The 20,571-nt window shown below is 39.9% G+C and overlaps 1 protein-coding gene and 1 long non-coding RNA gene across 12 annotated transcripts in view; both read left to right on the forward strand.

The window, feature by feature from the left end:
* MYRIP (myosin VIIA and Rab interacting protein) overlaps positions 1 to 20,571 on the forward strand; it is a 316,186-nt gene that overhangs the window by 106,959 nt on the left and 188,656 nt on the right. For 3 of the 11 annotated variants that reach the window (XM_085573290.1, XM_021531268.4, XM_085573291.1), the window contains one exon: positions 16,189 to 16,338. In XM_085573290.1, coding sequence (XP_085429416.1) covers positions 16,229 to 16,338 — 110 coding nt within the window. In that variant the 5' untranslated portion in view covers positions 16,189 to 16,228. Of the gene's footprint in view, positions 1 to 953; positions 1,295 to 1,494; positions 1,783 to 16,188; positions 16,339 to 20,571 lie in introns of those variants that run through there. The other 8 variants (XM_077786769.2, XM_021531272.4, XM_021531267.4 and 5 more) reach the window with 5 other exon arrangements.
* LOC146768213 (uncharacterized) overlaps positions 16,345 to 20,571 on the forward strand; it is a 38,478-nt gene continuing 34,251 nt past the window's right edge. The window contains exon 1 of the long non-coding RNA XR_014953276.1: positions 16,345 to 19,786. This is a non-coding gene — a long non-coding RNA (uncharacterized LOC146768213). The remainder of the gene's footprint in view (positions 19,787 to 20,571) is intronic.

Raw genomic sequence — 20,571 nt, forward strand, 5'->3', positions numbered from 1 at the left:
AGACATGTATTTACCTATAGATGTGTTTAGAAAATACAAAATGATGTTTGATGCAGAGTACTTCCTAAAGTTGTTTTTGTTTGTTTGTTCTTTGCATACACATTTAAAATGAATGTAATGTCTGCCTCACTGAGTGGCACCCATTTAACTAACACAGGCCAGTGTAGGTTAGCATAGAAGTAAACGTTTGCAAAACCAGTTTATTCATTGTACCATGAAATTCATGTAAACAAAAATACTCTCCCAGAAAATGTTTTCTTTGAGAACCTGCCAAAATTTATTGAATTCATCTGTCTTGACAGAGCACTTCGGCTGACATCAAACAAGTCCATACCTTGCAGTGAACAGCTGCAGCTACTTTAAAATTAAGTTAAGCAAGCATGGAAAAAAAAAAACAAAACACCAACAACAAAAAAGGGCAACGAAATATAATACCAGGGGAAAAGTAATTAGCCTGATACAATAAAATCTGCAGTGATTCAGGACATAAAAAAAGCTTCCACGTTACAGCAGTGACTCACGGATGAGCTGAACGACTGACCAGGCCGCACCTTCCTTACGACTGCCTGGTGTGCCGCATCCATACGGATGGAATTCTCGCCCGTTCCCAATAGCCGGCCTCTCCTTTCTTTCGCTTGACACCGCCACGGGCGGCCCGCACCACGGCAGGGCCCAGGCAGGCACCGCCTGGCAGCACCTGTGCCTCGCCGGGCCAGCTGGGGCGGACGGGCCGCAAGTGTCGCGGGTGTGACAGCGGCGGGCGACCCCGGGGCGCACGGCGGGGCGGCGGCAGCCCGCTCCTCGCCTGTCGGCGGCGCAGCTTTGGGGACAGACGCGGCGGCGGAGCGCGGAGGTTCGCGCAGCTCCCGCCCCTGCCGGGCGCCCGCCCCCGCCCGGCCCCTTCCCGGCGATTGGCGGCAGCGCCCGGGCAGGTGCCGGTGCGCGGCGGGAGCTGCCGCCGCCGGCACCGCAGCAGCACTCGGCGCGTCCGGCGGGGCGGGGAGGGCTGAAGGCGACAGCGACAGCAGCAGCGGCGGCGGCAGAAGCAGCAGCAGCAGCAGGAGGAGGAAAAGACAGCGCTCTCTCCTCGCTCCGGCCGGTGCGGAGCGGGACCGGGACACCTGTGCCCGGCGGCTCCGCGCAGGTGGTGGCCGGGGGCCGGCGCGGGGCGGCCGCAGACCCCGCCGTGCATGAGCGACGGGGCACAGCCGCCGGTGGCGCCCCTGCCCGTGCCCCAGAGCGGGGCGCTTCCCGCCCGCCTGCCATTGTGGTGCAGCCCTCGCACTTGGCCGGGGTGAGTGCGGCCGGGGCCGGGGCCGGGGCGGGCTGGGTCCCCCTGCTGCGGCAGCGCGGGCCGGCCGGGGGTGGGGGCGGCCTGCGGCAGGGCCGGGGCGCGGGGCCGCAGCGCCCGCCGGGCCGGCCGGGCTCGGGCCGGGCCGGGTGTCGGGGCGTGCTGGCGGCCGAGGGGCCGCCGCCCTTCGGGGGCGAGGCGGGCGCTCCTCCGCGGCAGCGCGGCGCTGGGCTGTGCTTTAATTACCGGACAGATGTCGGAGCCGCTTCGTGCCGTTCTGCTGACCGCGTGGCTCTTGGAGCGCTGTCACTGCAGTGCATCATCACCATCGTTATCATTGGAGTGTTTTACTCTTGATCAACTTCCCCGGGAGCCCGGGGAGGGTTTCAGCGTGGCGCTGCCGCTGTCCCCGTTTCATGGGAGCATCCCGCCACTTTGCGCTTGTAATTTATGCCTCAGACAGAAGCAGCGTGCGTTTTCCTAGTATCAAGGTCAGTTTATCGTAAATGCTGAGGAAAATACCATATGGCTCAGACTGACTTTTCTTAGGGAATCTAATTAAGTAGGAGCCTGCATTGTGCTGGGATTTGTGGTATGTTTCAGGCAAGCGTAACTGAATTAGATTGCAAAAATGCCTTATAGTGTGTGTGTTACTCCTCAAGCGTGTTTGTGGGGACAGTAACTGTAACTAGCAATCTGTTTTGACAAATTATGCTTTTTTGCCTCATACCTACCATTTTACTATTTCCTGCATTTCTGAAAATGTGGGTAGCTGTCTTGCTATGGAGCCAGGAGTTTCTTTGAATAGGCACAGCGAAGATTTTAGCAATTAAGGGCTTTTACTCATTTGTCTTGTAAGCCTTTTCTGGAAGGCTAGAGAGAGAGAATGGAAGGATAGTCAGTCTAGTTCTCATATTACCGGACATCTTTCTGATTTTGATGGACCTGTCGTCAAACCGGACAGGTTTTTACAGTTGCTTATTTATGGTGATAGCTCTTCTCTGTTAACTGCCTTGAGACCAGTGACTAAGCCCCTGCTGTTAAATGCCAAACAGTAGTGTATGCCGCTCAGTTCTACCTTTAGGAAGTGAATAGAGCTGTGCAAAAGGCAGAAGATGCTGTATCTTGTACGTAGCCCCTTAGGCTATTGCCTTATCCATCATTACTCAGGTATCAGATTGTATAAGAGCATATTTACTGATGCCTTATGCTTGAGCATCTAAAAAGGTACTTGGCTATTGTGTAGCCTTTCTGGGGAGTTTGTCAATTACCTTAGTACATTGCAGTTAGAAAAGGGAGGAGGGGGGGAGTAGCCTTTTCAATCTCTCACATTAATTCCCACTGGTGAGAACGCACACAAATCAATTCAACCCTGGTAGCCCTCACAGGGGTGAGATGTACTTAGAGCACTACACCCTGTGACAGGATTTGCCTCTTGGACCTGCTGCGTGTTCAAATGACACAATATCCTTTCAGGCAGGGTAGTGCTTTTTTGTCTTTGAAACAGTGCTGTCTGGATCTAAAAAACTGAGTTAGAACTTTCATTTATTTTCCTGAGTTGGTTTTTTGCTTCCTTGCTAACTTGATGAATACATCTGAGTGCACTACATAGAGTATACCCAAGTGTAGAGTGCACTGCATAGAGTATACCCAATGTATGAACACAGTAGGAATTCACTCTTCTCACTTCATAGTTGCAGTAAACAGAACACTTGAATGGCTTGTATTTAAGTAAAGAAAAAAAAAAAATCCCCAAAGCATCCAAAGGGTGATGATGAAGCAAGGCTGTATGTATCAAGTGCACTATTGTTCATAAACACTACATTGGTATGAAAATGCGACTCCTTTGTATTGCTGCCAACATTAACATGCCCTATTGTTATAAGACTGGAAACCATGGTTTAGCAGTATAAACCACCTTAACTTGCCCTTGGAAAGTTGGACAAGTTGAAAGAAACTAGCTGACTATAATTCCATGAAAACCACAGGGACAGTTTTTCTCATTGAGAAAATCCATTGAATGGTGTGAGTGGATTAATGCTGCCTTCCTGTGGAATGCTTTATTCACCTTCCTTTTGGATTCAGGTAGGTTACTTTTTAGATAGATTCTTAGAGATAATATAGGCTTCTGGCTTACCTGTGAACCACTGACAGCCAGAGAATAAAACAGCTCCAAGTTTCTTACACTCAGAGATTTATAGCAGCTTGCTTTCAGAAGAAGCTTTTAGGGCTTAAGAGATGAGGCAGATGACTGCTATATTTTGGTGTGAAGCACACCACACTATTCCTCAATTTACCAAAGAAACTTCACCTTTATGGTAAAACCAGGCAATTTTACAGAAGGGCTAAATACAGTGTAATTTGATAAGATTTCAAGCACTGGTTGAGTTTCGCCTATCTCTTTGTGAGATTGGTCAAAGATGCCTGTATCTGAAATTTTGTGAATTTACAGAAACTGGAGAGGAAAATCTCCCATACATATCCGATAAACCAGTAAGTTCTGTCACTCATACGGTAGGCTAGTGATTACGATGTGCTTGCTATTTAACTCTCAGTTAAAACATGCTATCTGTGAGGATCTATATGGTTTATTAGAGAGGGTGAAAGGCCCTGCTTGGAGTCGCAAGACATGACATGTGGCAGGCCTTGGGGGAAGGGAGAGGTAAGGGGTAGAGGGAGGTAAGAGAGGGTCCCAAGAGGGAGAGGATGCTCCAGGAGAGGATGGAAGTTCCAAGAGAACGTCTGGCTCCTCAGGGACTCCTTATCAGGGGGCTTCAAGGTGGGCTGGAACAAGGCTTAGGCCAGTGGGGTCACAGATACCTGATGCTTCAGGGGAGGGTTACAGGTGTGGGATGAACCATACATTGGGGGTGAGATAGAACATTCCATTTAACCTTTGGGCTTATCTGTAGGTAAGGGCATTGTTCAACCAGAAGGGGGGATTGCCTTCATCCTGGCTGTATTATTGTTTTGTAGTTGTTCAGTAACTAAGGTTTGGTATCTCAAAACATATTACCATTTCAATCTCTGTATTTTCTAAGTCTTTTACCAGGCAATCATATTTTAAGGCTTTCCTATTTCATCTTCCCCAACACTACCTTTTTTTTTTTTTTTTAACAATTTTGTAGAAAAATGCCATGCTGTAGTTTTTAAAACTTCACTTTCTGTAAATAAACATTATGCTTGGCATTCTGTGTCTTGAAAATAAATAAATAAAGCACACTGTAGTGGAAAGCAGTTTAATAAATCATCTTAGCAGCTTTGTCATAGATGAAGACAGTATAAAGACTACAGTGGCTCGACTGGTCAAAAGCTAATATCAGTATTGTTGCAGTAATGACAGATTTTTAGATCTTATGCATACTGTTCAGGAAACAGAAACACAATAAATTTTTAGGCCAATATGCATTAAATTTCAAGAGCACAGCAATATATATATATTACACTTTTTAAAGAGTGTTTTACTAGTAAAACACCTAATGTAGCAATTTTTTGCTTACCAATTAGCAATATGCTTCATTTACCTTTTGATCCATAGGTGATCAGAAAAGGAAAAACTAATATTGGTGTTTGGTATTCAGATTATTGGAGTTATTACTGTCTACTGGTTGTTTTAAGATATAAAGCATTACCACAGGAAGTGAAATACACATTCTTCAAGGCAAAGTATACCTCCAAATAAAACATCAGCCATTGGGGTGGAGCTGACTACTGTGGAGATTAATCTTGATGAGACACTTTCAATGGCATTGTCCCCATTGGCTCACGGTAATCAATTCAGTAGTTTTCTTGAGTTTTAATGGTGTTGACTTTACAGGCAGATAACTCTATCCTGTCCTCTTGCTGAACACTCAAGCTCAAGTTCTGCTATGTAGCAGTTTCAAGAAGCTCTTTCTGGACTCTTCTTTGGAAAATTAAGCTCTTTCTGGACTCTGCTGCTTATTGATGGAGAAGAATAAATGAGGCAGCCATATTTTCTGGATTATGTCTGTTTAAAGGGTGCAGAGGTAATTTTCCATAGAAAGTGAAACATAGCATCTTCTTGTGATAGCAGTCTGAAGTGTAGTCTCATTCAAAGGCTATTGAAGTTTGTGGCATTCCCACTGTCTTTAATGAATCTTGAAGGTAGGGAACAGGCTGAAATCTTTGGGGTTTTTTAATAACAAAACAATCCCTTCCCCAGCACCCTCCACTTGTCTCCATGCAGAATAATTGGTGGTTCTGCTGTTGTAAGCCAACTTTCTGCTCTTGGAGGAAGACTGTACATAATCTGTTGTTTTCTTTCTCAAAAGCAAAATATGTTTGTAACTAGTGGCATAAACTTTCTCTTCTGCTCTTGTGATGAATTGTATTTCTTCTGAAACTAATACAAAAGCTTCTTTGCTTATTGGGCATTACCTGTGGGTCAGATGATGTTTTTAATGGGGTTATCTTCTGGCCCTTTTGAGCTGTATGGACAGGATTTTGTGTCCCTGGGTAATAAAAAAAAGTGCTCATTTGTGTCATCAAGATTAATTTCTGCAGGGTGGATGTGCAAGTGTATGATTTAAGTGCAGTTGACAGAAATGTAATTAGCACTGGCCTGAAATACCTAAAATTTCAGAGGTGCACCTACTTTTCTAACCATTGTTAATCTTGCAAGAAATTTATTACGTTTTTTCCCCTTACAAGAACTGATCCTTATGCCTGTCAAGGATCATCCCCAGGAGTGCTTGGTGTATCTTTCTGGAAGTTATCTCAGCGCTTGCATCTAGCTGTCATAAGTGCTTTGATATTTGTTTGACAGACCGTGACTTGGATTTAAGTTAAATCACAATGTGTGAATTGGAGCACCATCAGGTTTCAAAAACAATTGAAGGAGCTTTGAGGAGGATTCAAAAAGGTGTTGTTTTTCACTATCTCAGCTGGTCTTAATCTAAAAGTGACAAAAATCGTCCATGTGTTGATCACTGCAAGCATAGAAACCATTAATGGAGTCCCAAATGAGCAGAAAGCTGTTCACCTGTAGAAGAGGATAAGCCTGATTATTCCATCTCTGACTTCTTTTCTAATATTTAATGGTGAGGTTTCACATTCCTGCTCCAAAGTAGTATCACAGATCAAAACATTGGAAAATGAGGCAAATCATTGGGAGTACTGTGGACTTGGGTTTCACACATGATTAAGTGAGGAACCCTAGTTAGTTCCTAAAGGTTGTGGCTTGATTATGCTGTTCAAATAATAAGTTCCGTGGGACTCAAAAAGGGGTCTGTGCTAGCTGAATGATTTCCTGAACCTGTACGAGGATGAATTGTAGTTTAAACTAAAGGAGCTGTGACACTGCTCCAGTTTGACCCCAAATATCAGTGAAGCAGCAGTGAAAGCCTGACACTGAAGTTGGCCTTTGAACTCCAGAAAATAACTGACCATGTATTATGCTTGAATATAAACATTCTTTATTTGTATAAATTTATGATCCAGAACTTCAGGTGTGTGTTTATTGGTCTAGGCTCAGGTTATCTCCAAGTTGTGCAGTGTCAATATTAAAAATATCAGCTGAGCACTGGTCCAAAGCAGAGTGTCTTCTAAGCACAGTGTGGAGTAGGTCCCATTGTCAACAAATGAATCCATTAACTCCCCCACCTGACAGATTAAACCAGCTTCTTTGGTTTGCAGAGGCTTTCTAAAGCTCTGGCTCTGTTTTACTCATGTTTTATGCCATTTGACAAATGGTTATCTAAACAAACCAAAGACAACCTGCTACTGAAACCCTTTTTACAGTGCACAGGGCATACGTTGTGTGTCAGCTCATCACAAAGTCTTAGTGAAATGGGACATGGGGCTTTTTACATGTCACTTAATTGTTGTCTATCTTATGATGCTTGCTTCTTCAAGGCTAAATCAGGGTTAGAAGTATTTTGCAGGTGTCACGGTAAATGTGGAAGGCACATACTTAGGAATTTATTTTAGCTTTTTACTTTGTTAATTTACTTGCTAATCTGTAAAATTCAGTAATTTGCAGTGGGGTTCCTGTCAGTGGTTTGAATTAACAGTGATTTACCATATTAAATTTGTTTTCACATCTGGCAGCACTAGAGAATACTGCCTCATTGTGGCAACTGCTATTAGAAGCGTTTTCTTACCTCTAAAAATAGAACTTTTGTCCTTCTTGTAGTCCTGCAGGAAGATTCTCTCCGTGAAAGTTTAGTTCTTGGATAAATCTTAATTATATGTTCATGGGTGGTATTTCATAAGAGGAGTGAGGGATATCAATTAGTGCAACAGGTGTTGTGGGGGAAAATATCCATTTTACTGTATAGCATATTTTAAGTATGCCTCTGATATGTTTGCATATTAGTTGGATTTTATGTTATGGATGTTTTGGTAGCAGGCAAGCAATCCACACTTAATTGTTTACTTTTGTAGCTTACATAGATTAATCAAGTTATGGCTTTCAAGTTGTGATGAGTTTGTTAATTTATCATAACTCTTTTGCCTGTGTTATTGAAATGCAGAATAAAAAGCAAATACAAAATGTGTAGTGCTTCCAGAGCTGTTTGACTTTTTACAAAAGCTTCACCTTTTCTCTCAAGGTTTTATTTTTTTCCCCATACTAAAGATGTTAATAACTCAGATGAGAAGCCTTATCACCACTTAACTCAACAGTCATGCTTTGGCATTTTGGAGTTGAAAAACCTATCTTAGTGGACCTATTTTCTTCGTTAGTTTATTGAATGTTATCTCTAGTTGTTCTGACAAATAGTGACTGCTGTGGCATAGGGGAAGGCATTTAACTTTGGTACACATGCTTGTCATGTGCTGCTCCACAGCTCGTACAGCAGGGGACCTTCTGTATCATTCAGTTGCTTCAGGTCATACAGGAAAATAGGATGTTGGCATCTGAAATAGGGATCTGCACAGTAATATCCAGAATGCATCAAGTTGGAAGGGACTGTCTGGTCCAGTGTCCCTGCTCAAGCTGGGCCATCCTAGAGCATGTGGCACAGGATTGCATGCAGGTTGTTTTTGAGTATTCCTGCTGAGGGAGATGGCACAACGTGTCTGGACAACCTGTTCTAGTGTGTGGTCACCTACTTGAAGATGCTCTTCTTCATGTTCAGGTGGAGCTTCCTGTGCATCAGTTTCTGCCCTTTGCCTATTGTGCTGTTGTTTGGCACTACCGAGACACGTCTGGAAACATCCTCTTGGTATCTTCTCCCCCCCACCTTCAGATACTTACAGGCATCCTCCTGTTGCCCTCCACAAGGAGGGAGATAAATAATTGAACCTTCCCAAACTTAATATGGCATTGTACCTGAGTTTTTTTGGGTGCCAGTACTAGACTGGTATTCACGTTTATTTACACTGCTAAAGTAAGTGCTCGCTTCTCTGCCTCTTAGAATAAGAGAGAAACCCTTCAATTCTTTGAAGGAGCCAAGAAGTATTCACCATTTCTTTCATCTCCCTTCAATCCATGTGGCTCATTTGAGGGCCACTGATTGTGAAATGCTGGACAGGTGTCTCAGGAGAAAGTTGTGTCATGTGTAATGCAGCACAGGTGGGTGAATATTTTTGCAGTCCTCACTCTTGAGCTGATGCTGAGGGGGAGAGGTAGGAGTACAAATGAGCCTTTTGTTTTGTATTCTCTTCATGCTGGCTCAGGCTTGGCAAGTACAGTGTGAAGCCTGATTTGCTGGGTGTGTTCTGGTTTGTGTTTTGATGCAAAGGTGGAAGAGGCATAACTCAGTTCAGTGGCTTCTGCTCTCTCTGTGCAGGGAGTCTGGGCACGTAGAATTAAACTCTGAGCCCCACTTTGCAGGTTAGGCATTCAAAGGGAAGCCCCTGCAGTCTTGTGCTTACAGATGTGCAAATTTCTGATTGTGTTGGACTGTTTGGGATCAGTTGCTTTCCCTAAGTGCACATGCTGGCTTTCTTGCTGGCCTGTGATGATTCACTCTGGAATTGGTTGACAGTCTATTACAGTAATGAGCTGAATTTCATGCTTTAGATTGAAGGCACATGGGGAAGAGGCAAATCATCCAAGATAAAATTGTGTGTCAGCACATTACTGCTCCAATTTTGTCTTTTTCTCCAAGCTGTCTTCTTCATTTCTGGAAGAGTGATAGTCAGTCTCGCACAGTCAGAATATTTATTGTCAGATGCATCATCTTTACGCACCGTTCCACAAGACGGTTGCTACTAAATAGAGAGAAAATAGAGCTGAACAGGATTTGCCTAAATTCAGCATAAACAATGGAAGAGGAGACTGAAGTAAAATGAGACTATACACTAACTAGAAATCCACTTGCATATGAAATACGTGAAATCGGTGTATGCCAGATAACCTATGATCTTTAGCAGCTGCAGGGATTTTTTGATAAAACTTGACTCTAGTTCAGTTTTACCAGTGAGAAGATTATTCTGGTCCATCAATTTAACTTTTGTATCACATTTTGAAACCCCAATGGGATTTGTGTTTGTGTATTAGTTGTAGGCCTGATACATAAATATAAAATGGCTATAAGTTGTTACACAGATTCTCTTTTTATAATGACTTTTTTTTTAACCATCAGAGGTAGACAACAGAAATTAGATCCTACAGTGCAACCTTTAGTCTTTTCTAAAATTGTTTTTCTATTTAAATAAAATAGATTCCATTTTTTTAGAAACGCTTATGTGCTGTGTTCTGCCTTTAGGAGAGTGCTATCCTTCTATGCGATGCTGTTCTTTCTTGAATGGAATGTGACTTCACTAAGATTTTTAATTCTGTTGTTATGGTTTAACCCCACCACCTGCTAAGAAGAAAATGAACCCTATCCCAGCTGATGAACCATATCCCAGCTGTCACCAGGACATTCTGCTATTTCATATTCAGCACTTAAAATAACATAAAATATAGAAGCAAGAAGAGTGTGAAGCAACTGTTTATTTCCTAAATAGCTTAAAATTTAAAACTATGCAGTACTAACCTTTGACCTGTAAGGTTTACAGTTTCACCCAGTATGGTATGTTCCAGCAATCTTTTAGATAAATGTACATACAATTATTATAATAACTTGCATTAATAAGGAACATTTTTCCCTGAAGGAACTGAATGAACTTCTTGTTTTAAAACCTGCTGCTTTACCCCTCACACTCCCCAGTGAAACAAATGTAACTTTGCTCAGAGGCTTGCCAGCTGTTTGTTTTGCTGCTTGCAAATCTCTCATAAAATTAGTCTAAGGCTGAAAGCAATATAATTTTTTTTTGCTTTGGTTGTTGACCAGGAAATATGTGCAGTAAAACGCAGTAAAAATCAGTGTGGGTACAAAGAATAACATAGTCTTTGAGATCTTTATCTTATATCTCATTTAAAATGTGATACACCAGATACAAGTCCCATGTTGAAGTCAGGTGGGTTATATTGAATTCTTCAATCTAAGAGTTGGCTTTTTATTTCTGATTAGTGTATTTTCCCTTTTCTTATTTTGAGGTATTTGTTCATTTCAAGTGTAAAGAGAAGAATATTCAGTGTTTTTTACTCAAGCTTCTAGACATTATTGGAATTTAAAAGATTAACAAATCTGTGGGCAGTATTAATTATGCCTCATTTCAGACTTAATTTTGTGCTGGCTGTAGTAGTAATTACTTTGGACGGTGATGCTTTTTAAATGTTGGGTTATGGCTGAAGTCTCTTTTATTCAAGTGTGTTGATATAACTCAAAGCACTACTACCTTATATTTGTCAAATGAAGCGTATGACATTATGTCACAATATTGTGACATTTGCTTTCAAAAATTATCATATGACCTCACATGAGCAATGTGGCAACTTCTTTTGGACAATTCAGTAAACAATACTTTTTAAAATACGAAGATGGTCAAGGAGCTCTGTTGAGGACAAAGTGCTTGTCTTCTTCTTTGTCTTAGAAAAGTGACTATGTTGTACAATTTAAAAGGGAAAAATATTCACAAGGAATTTCTTATAATGCTACAAGAATTCTGGAAATAATGACAAGAAAGATTGAGCAGTATTATTTGGGTCCTGACAAACTGCTAAAGGAAGGAAAGATGATCTTGCTGGTGATAGAAGCAAAGATATAGTTACTAGTAGGTTTCTTCTTGATTTTCTACCTGGAAATTATAGAAGCGGTAGAGTAGCAAAACAGAGTAGAAAAGTTCTGATGAAGAGTTTGGTGAGTCTAAAGCTGAGACTATGTTGGGGAAAGGTATTGTATATGAAATATTTCAGTTGCAAATAACTGAGTTGAAGGAGTTTGTGGTCTTGGTTCCTCAGGTATTACATTTCATCAGTGCACATCAACAGCATTTTAGTGCAAAACTTATGCTGTGGAAACCAATGAAATCTTAATTAAGAATGTGCTCAGAAATGGAAAGAATTATAGGTTATTCTTGTTTGGAGAGCTATCTTCCAGATACCCATTGTATATACCTCCCAAGCCTTCTCTTCTCCAGGCTGAGCTGTCCTAATACTCCCAGCATCACTTCCTGTGAAAGATGCTGCAGTCCCTTAACAATCATTGTGGCCATAAGTATCTTTCTTTTCCTGTGGAAGCCCAAACTAGACACAGGACTCCAGATGCAGCCTCACTAGTGCTGATTGCTTTGCTACAGCATAAAACTAAGAAATCTGTGTTGTACAATATTCAGTGTGACCACTTGCATAATTAATTTTATATTGTAGTTCTTTGTCAAGCAGAGAATCTGTCTTAAATATTAGTTGGCACTTAGCCCAAAAAACTTTTATTCTTCCCCACCCTCCTAGTAATGCTAATCATCTGCTGAGACTCCAAGTCCAAACAGATTAGCTGTCATATGGGTGAGTAGGAAATGCACTACTTGCCCTTGTTTCCAGTGTTGATGGGCTTGGTGATGTTAAAACCATGCATTGCTTGTCGTTCTTGAAAAACACTTAATTTGCTTGTTTTTCTTTTTGCTGGGGTTTGGTTTTGTTTTTGAGTTTAAACTCAAGAAATGTTTTCATTGTGGAAGTTTTAATTAGATTTTAAAATAGACTGTAATAAGTGTTAAGGTTAGAGTATTACTCAAACAGTACCCAGTCATGTTTTGTAAGCCTAGACTTTTCCGTTATAGTGTTTTAATTTTTTGAGCACAAGTTTTCTAGGGAGTGATACTATTCCTTGTAAAGTCTGTGAGATCTTAGATTTTGTATTCAGTTTGAGATTTACCAAAGAAGTACTCTTGAAGGCAATCATCTGAACAGCCTCATGTAAGTTATTTTAATTGAGACCAGAAGTTAGTTTAGGTTGAGAAACTATTTTGTTTGTTTTAGGCTAGTTTTAAGTGTAACTTGTTACATTTCCTCTAGAGGACTTGCAATTGTAAATTTCCAAAATACGTAATCCAGATCTACTGCAGAAAAGACATTTGAGAATTGTTTATAAATATTTATAAACTGCTGTGATACTCCCAGATCAGAGGTGATTTAGTAATGGGATGAAAAACTATTTCCTGGAAAAACACACAGTGTTCCTTAGAGGTTAATGTAATATTAGAATGCAGACTGAGAATGCCATAAGAGAGCTAAACCACATGAAAGTCTAAAGTTAAAATTGCTTCTGATTTTAAAGCATATGTACTTGGAATTAATTCTTTGCCAGCCCCAAAAAATCAGAGGTGGTGGGGCTGCCCACTTATTCCCAAATTTAGGGGTAAATTTCCCCTTTCTAATACATGGTCACAATTAGCATTGGCAGCTGAATCAAAGGGATGATTTTTTCTTTACTAATGGACCAGTTTGCATATGTGGAAAAACATTACTGATTTTTAGACCATTTCCAAAAGGGTTTTGATGAAGACCTGAAGGGAGAACCTATTACGAAAATGTCAATTACAGTTGTTGACTTGATGCTCAAGATACTAGGAGATCAAAGATGAAATTCTAGTTACCTTCATCATCTTGTGTCTCAGAAGACTGTAGCCTTTGCATGAAGGTGTCTCTACTGGCTCCAGGAATTACTTAAAAAAGTGTTATTTCCTTTTACTATGTATCCTGTATTTTCCCTTTAAGCCTATATGTGTGTGAAAAAAGTTACTTGGAAAAGCCCTGCTTACTTCCCCATGGATGTGGCTCTCCTATAGTGAAGCCCTTCTATGCTTTTAGAAAGGCAGAGGTGCCTTTGCACTCGAAGTGCTTTGCGTGGAAGAGCTGAGCAGATGTCCCTAAGCATGAAGGGAAGGATGTGTCCCAGGGCTCTTCATGGTCTGTCTTGGAGCTTTAACCGAAGTGTTACCTCAGCAGATGCTTTTCCTTGACAGTGCTCAGTGAGGTTTTGATATAAGGATTGTAGGTGAAAGGACAGAGGAAAATCTTAATACCCCAGTGAAAATTTTGAGAAGATTTATGTACATGTGGCATTGGAAAAAACCCATCTTGCCAGTTGTTCCTTACTATGTTTTAGCCAATCTTTAATTTTAACATATATTCTTGGTCTTGGAAGTGAGATTAATGGACATTACTTACAGTTCTTTGTTTCTTTGGCACTTTTCTACTATGCAAATTTTATAACCTTTATTAAATACTCATTGTCATCTTCCTTTGTAGATTCAGAGTCAAGCTAAAATATGGTGACTTTTTTACAGCTGTATGGTGAGCATGTATCTTGTTGGAGGGATTTGTCATCTTGATTTCACCTAAGCTTATCTACCATCTGCTTGGTTTTGGTTAAGTGTTGTTTTCTTGGGCAAGGAGTTTATTCTAAACTTCATGAATAGCCTAACCAAAACAGACTAACCAAAAAATAAGCAGTGCCCTCATTCTGTGTTTGTGTGTTTTTCTTGTTTGAAGAACAGTAATCAGATGATTGTAGGAAGGTAAATATTGTATTAAAAAACCCCCACCAAACTAAGAAACAAAACCCAACCAACCACATCCCACATCATTGTCTGCGTAGCAAAAGAAATGTTTAGAAAATAAAACCAATTTTTCCCCCATGCTTTTACTTGCAGTAGTACTTGGAGCAGTTAATTGTATGCATTAGTTTTTCTTAAGGTGGGTTTTTTTTTGAGCAAGAACTAGCTTAGATGCTTTACATAGTCCCATCCATTTTTTGCTCACCATGGATGAAGAGGTGTGAGAACTCTGGGCTTGGTCTGGGGTCTCGTATGGTGGTAAAGTCTCTCCTTCAACCCGTGCTTCCAAAGAAAAACTCTGCAGCCTCTTGCTGTTCAGTCTCAAGGCAGTTTATTGCGAGTTATCTAAAAGATTGTCTGCACGGGCTGCGGCTGTTGGTCAGCGGCCCAGGCAGAGACGCACACACCCTGACATCCTCTCTGTCTGCTGTCTTCTTCTCTCTCTGCCCAGGGCTGCTGCTATCTTTTATATGATATATTACGTATTACATGTTTACAGTTTTTCCCCCAATACCTACTACCTATATTACAAAGTGCTTTTCTGCTCTAAACCAATCCGTAAGTGCCAACATCACCAAGAACGTGGAGGCAAGGAAGGAGGAGGAAGAATAGGATCAGCCCACTTTCCTCCATCTTAGCATTTCTGACCCCCATGTACAAAGTAAAAACCCCCTTGCACAGGTGCTAAAACTCCCCTGTACAATACTAAAAAAATTTCTCCTCTGTTTTGTAATTACTTTTGCTATACTATCTAACCCTTTGTGACTGCTTGCTCCACCTTCAAAGTTGGTAACTCATTCCATGGCTCACACTCAAAATCACAGCTGTTTCCAGCTGTCTGCTGGGATCTAAAATGCTTCTGACCAAGGCCTGGAACCTCTAAAAATGTCTGAGAGGTGTTTTGAGTTCCAACAAAGAGGCAGTAATAGAGTAATAGTTATCTCTTGTATACAGTGTAGAAACTGTAGTATGTTCATGGTTATTATATACATTGCTGGGGGCTCATAACAGAGATGCAAAGACTGTCTTATGCTTCTGAAACTATAACACAAAGTAGAGATGGAGACCTCTATGATTGCCCAAATAGTTGCATAAATCAAATGACACAAGTTAATACTGAGAGCTGAATTTACTAGAATTCAATTAAATGAGTAAAAGTAATGAGAAAATAAATTAGAACAAATTTAATTAGCGAAACTTAATGGACCAAGCTCTAGTTCAAACTTTATAGTACCTTCAATTCACACATAACATTAACTACTACTTTTTCTTGTCCAACTTTATAGTGGCGACATCTAAATATAGATAGTGACATCTAAATCTTTTCAGTCATTCTGGGAGATCCATTTTAAATTTATATGCTTACTTTTTAAAATGGTTCTTTAAAATAATTCCTGATTTCTTAGTTGGCAGTGCACAACATTTTTGAGTGTTACAGCAGTGTGTTCTCTGTTCATGCACAGTGACAGGGATTGCCCTGCAAGCAGTTTTATAAAATCTTAAGCAATGTCTAAGCCTGATTTGACCTGACTTAGTTAAACATGTTCCTTTTTGAGAGCAACACTGAGGTTTGTCCTCAGCATCTCTTATTATCCCAAATAATGTATCTTTTTCAATTATATTTGAATGGAGGGTGATTGCTTTCAGTGCGTGGAACTTGCAAAACAATTCTGAAATGAATCCTTCAGGTTGCTTAAAGGAAGTTTACATTGGATTTTAGAAACAATTCCACTACTAAAAGGTGTGTCAAACATTTGAACAGGTTGCCCAGGGAAATGGTTGAGTTGCCATTCCTGAAGGTATTTAAAAGATGTGGGGGTGTGGTACTTAAGGACATGGTTTAATGGTGGACTGGGCAGTGCTGGGTTAATGGTTGGACTCAGTGTAAAAGGTGTTTTCCAGCCAAAAAGATTGAAATGTTTTCTTTTCTGATGTTTATGGCAGCAACTTTCATTTTGTGTGTGTGATCTCCATGCACTTGTGAAAACTGTGAGTTCTTTCAATTTATTTTTCTATTCTATTTTATTTTCTTTTTCTGATTTCAGATATTCCTTATAGTTATTCATATCCAGGACCCAGTGTATAATGGGGAGAAAACTGGACCTTTCTGGCTTGACTGATGAAGAAGCAGAGCATGTGCTCCAGGTGGTCCAGCGAGATTTCAGCCTTCGTAAGAAAGAAGAGGAAAGGCTGAGGTAAGGATAAAAATAGGATTAAAAATATTAGTCTATCTTTATTACAAAACTTTGGAGGAAATCAGAGAACACAGCATTTTTGTGGTGTTCTATGCATTAATAATAATTCCTGTCACAAGGCAAGAAATACTCAAACTCCTACACGTGAATTCAATTACTGAGTAGTAATTAATTTTTGCATTTAGTCTATCCTAGATTAAACCACAGAAATGGTCTCTGAATCACCTGTGTATATCTCCTGGGTAGAGGCTAAGTAATGTTTGGTGTAGCAAAAGGAGAAGTTTATGTTAAGAGAACTTTTTGCCTGCTGTAGTCAGTTTCATTTTTTTATTCAGAAACTTTGCATGCAAACATCTGAAAGTGAAGAAGTTCAACCCATCTCTTTCCCCTGAAACAGTCAATGAGGATGTGTTATCTATTGTATTGAGACAACTTTGCTATCAGTATTCTGTGTACAAAGTGATTGCAAGCAGAAATAATCCAGAAGAAAACAGATGGAACTTGTTGGCAAGGTAGCTGAGGAAATTTGGTATGTGACAAGGGGACTACAGATAGAGACCTGAATTGGTTTCTAGCTTCAACAATATTTCCTTGAATTATTATGCCTGATTTTTTATTACCTTCTTTGAACATATCATTATTTATTATCTGAAGTGCTCTGAAGTCTCTATCTGTGGTTGGCAAATGCACTTTCTCTTATTTCTACTTCTATCTCAGGCATCATCTGTTTCTTTTTCATTTAGTATCAAGCTGAAGTCTACAGAGCAGGAAGATGTTGAACACAACAGAAAACTAGGCTTATATACCATCTGCAATTGAAACTGTCTCACCTGGAACATTAGGAGCAAGAAATGTGTTTTGCAGCGTAGGCCTACTTCAATTTTAGCATGCTGTGCAAGTTCTTGCTTGGGTTGGTAGTACAAGCTTGCTGCAGAGAGAAAAAACTGCATGAGGATGGCCCACAGAATTTTTTTTTGACTGTTATGCCATAGGTTGTTCTGATTACTCTGGTAATTTTTCACAACATAGCCAAGAGATTCTAGAAACAGCTTAAGGAGGGTGAGTGTGTGAGCTCTCTCTGGCTTTTTGTACCATGACTGGTTGTATCTTTCTGAAACAAGCATACCACATCTGGGAAGTGCTGGGGCATCTTGCCTGTTCTATACAATAGATTTATAGTGAGAGGAGGAGGGGCAAGACATGCACACAGAAAATTGACTGGAAAGCCTAGAGAGAGAAAATTTCTGCTGGTGTCTGTATTGTCATTTTGCTACTGAAGTTTTTCATGACACATAATTTCACAAGTAGAAAACTGGTGTGAGAAGGTAGCTAAAACACTGTGAAGGTAGGTATATTTCAACTATATATGACTTTTGTCTTCTTGCAAAGTTATGCCTTTTGCAAGTATTAAAGTATGTTAAAGTGCTGCTGTATAATGAGCTGTAGTGACAAAGCAGAAGTTCTGAAATGCAGCTGTTATTTAAAATATGAATTTAAGTAGTTTTAATGACACTAAAATTGCAAGCGAAGTTCAAAGCTTACTTCTGACTTAAAAGCTATGACCTTTTTTATTTTTCTTTTTTAAAATTGGGCTACTCTGGTTGGTTTTGGTTGCTTCGTGTGCAGCACATCTTTGTCTTACTGTGTGATTGAAAGTATGTAAGAAAATTACATGATCTTGCTATAGATAGATTTTTCAACCTGTAAGAAAAGAGATTAGATTTGCTTTGATGTTCTTGGCTCTATTGTGTTTGTATTTAGAATGTTATCAACTGGTAAAGTTACCATATAGTTTCACTTTAGAAGTGAAACTCTATAAGGCTTTGCAATCTTTTCTAAGATAAAAAAGCTGACACACACACACATATATATATATAATATATTAGACTTCTAGACTTCTTTTAACAAATTCAAAACCAAACTATATCTAAAGGTATGGTTTTGCATTTCCTTTTTTTTTTATTATTCCTGCAATTAATTTGTGGTAGCAGCATTAGACTTTAGATTGAACTGTTGAAGCTTTTGCGTGTGATAATTTCTTAAAATAAGGTTTCTGTATAATTCTTCATCTCATGAATGGTGTTATTTTTGGGTGGTGTTCTCCACCAAGATTTAAGTAACTCCTTCACATACCTCTCTCTGTATTATTCCCATTGGTAACAATTATTTCTAAAGATCAAGGAATACTTAAGGGAATATATGATAGGTTTCCACTATATCAGGAGAATAATGAAAGCTAAAAAACTGTGAGTGTTTGATAACTTGAATTTTGCTTTTCTAATGGCAGCTGAACAGTTAACTAGCATACTACAAGAAGTGAAGCTTATCTTTACTTCTAATAAATGTTTTTAAGGCAGTAAAATGACAAATGTTTTAGAGCTAACATTCAGTGTCTTTTTTATAGTATTGCTGGGTTTACATGTTAATTTATTTTTTCATACTCTGTAAACAAAATGACATAAGTATGGAGAAAAGCCATACTGGTGATCTGCATTTTCTGCTGCAAAGCTAATTTTAATTTCTCTGCAGTGAGGATTTTTTGCAGTGGTTCTCTAATTTAAGTCTTTCTCACTGTTATCTCCCACTGTTATCAGACAGATTGGTCTTGTACATTTTGTGAAAAAAAATTAGTTGGCAACAGCTGGTAAGATAACAAAGATAATAATAAGCATGTGTACATATTTAGTGAGTACAGTGGTTGGTTTGTTATATCTTACTGCTTTGTATTGGTTTTTTGTGTTTTTTTTTTGTTTTGTTTTGTTTTTTTTTTGTTGGTGGTTTTTTTTTTTTTTTTTTTTTTTTTTTTTTTTGCTATGGCTTTCAACCTGATATGAGATTAATAATATTTACTGTTCCTTGTCACTTGTTCTCCCATTATCTTTCTGGTTTGATTATATGTTCGTTGTGGTCTTTGGCAGTAGTGTTTTCATTTACCCCTATGTTAGTGTAGTCACTCGGAGCCATTGTGGCTAAAATTGTAACACAGACTTGCAAATGAATGGGCTGAGTTTACTGTGAATCAGTTGAAGTAGACAAACAAGGCAGATCTGGCATAACTAGGAAGGCGATTGGTTTGAGTTTTTTGGCATGTATGTTCAGAACAACCTTACATCCCTTCTGCCACTGAAGCTCTGCAGGCTGTCTCTGGGCTCCTGGGACGCTAAGAATCATAGATGGCTTTTTGAGGAAGTCATGCTAATGACTTGTTTCCTTATGTACAGATTTATTAGTCTTGAATTTCAGGCTGCATGCAGCTGCAGGATGTTAGCAGTGGAGAAGACTGGACTGTGTTGAGGGTTGAACATTTAATATTTTGCTGTGCATAATATCTTTGTCATATCTACAGTTTGGGAGGGACAGTGTCCTCTTGTTTTTAATATTTATTTTTTTTAAAGAAATGAAGAGGAGAGCTAATAAGAGCTTCCAAGTCCAAAGGCTTGTGTGTGAGGTAGGCCTTTATACATAAACAGATATGTGAAAGTGTCTTATTTATTGCCTGCTTATTCAGTTTTCATGACTGGCTAAATATGGCACTGTTTATTCTCATCCACTGTGAGCAAGCTCAAGTTCCCCGTAGGTTTTGTTTTTACCATTCCTGCTGTATTTATAAACATGTGTATCCATTTGTTTTAGGTCAGGAATGCTGAGAAGTCAAGGTGTTTTAAATAAGTGAAATTATAATTTCACAGAAAATAATTGATGGATTACCTTATTGTGGTAAATGTTCCTGATCTGTTATATTTTAGCCATGTGGACATGTTAAAAAATGGCTGTTCTGATTCTCACATTCGGAGTGGGTGCAAAGGGAGGCAAATTAGAAGGTCAGAAGGGTTCAGGCATAGAGCGGGCTCAGTGCTGATCAGCTGTAAACAGCAAACTGCAAGCAGATCAGATCTTTACCTGTCAGTAGCTACCTTACCTTAGGAAGCCATGGTTGGAGTGACTTAAGCTGCCTTTCTGTAATCGTTGGCTAAGAAGAGTTTCCATCACCATAGTGAATGCTGGATCAGCCATTTGCATGCTGGTATTTTAGTGGTAAAACTTGCACTGGGCAAGGATACTTCTTTGCAGGCAGCATGGTTCTCTTTTGTTTAAACCACTGCTGTTAATCACCTGACAAAACATATTTACAAAGAAAAACTACTGACCTTCTGGTGCTACATGGATATGGGATCATAGCACTTTAGCAACTTAATATACTTACGTAGGGTTTGCTGGAAACAGCACAAGGGA

The sequence above is a fragment of the Lonchura striata genome, chromosome 2 (genome assembly GCF_050655825.1).
Source record: "Lonchura striata isolate lonStrDom1 chromosome 2, ASM5065582v1, whole genome shotgun sequence".
In the NCBI taxonomy this organism is placed as follows: Eukaryota; Metazoa; Chordata; class Aves; order Passeriformes; family Estrildidae; genus Lonchura; species Lonchura striata.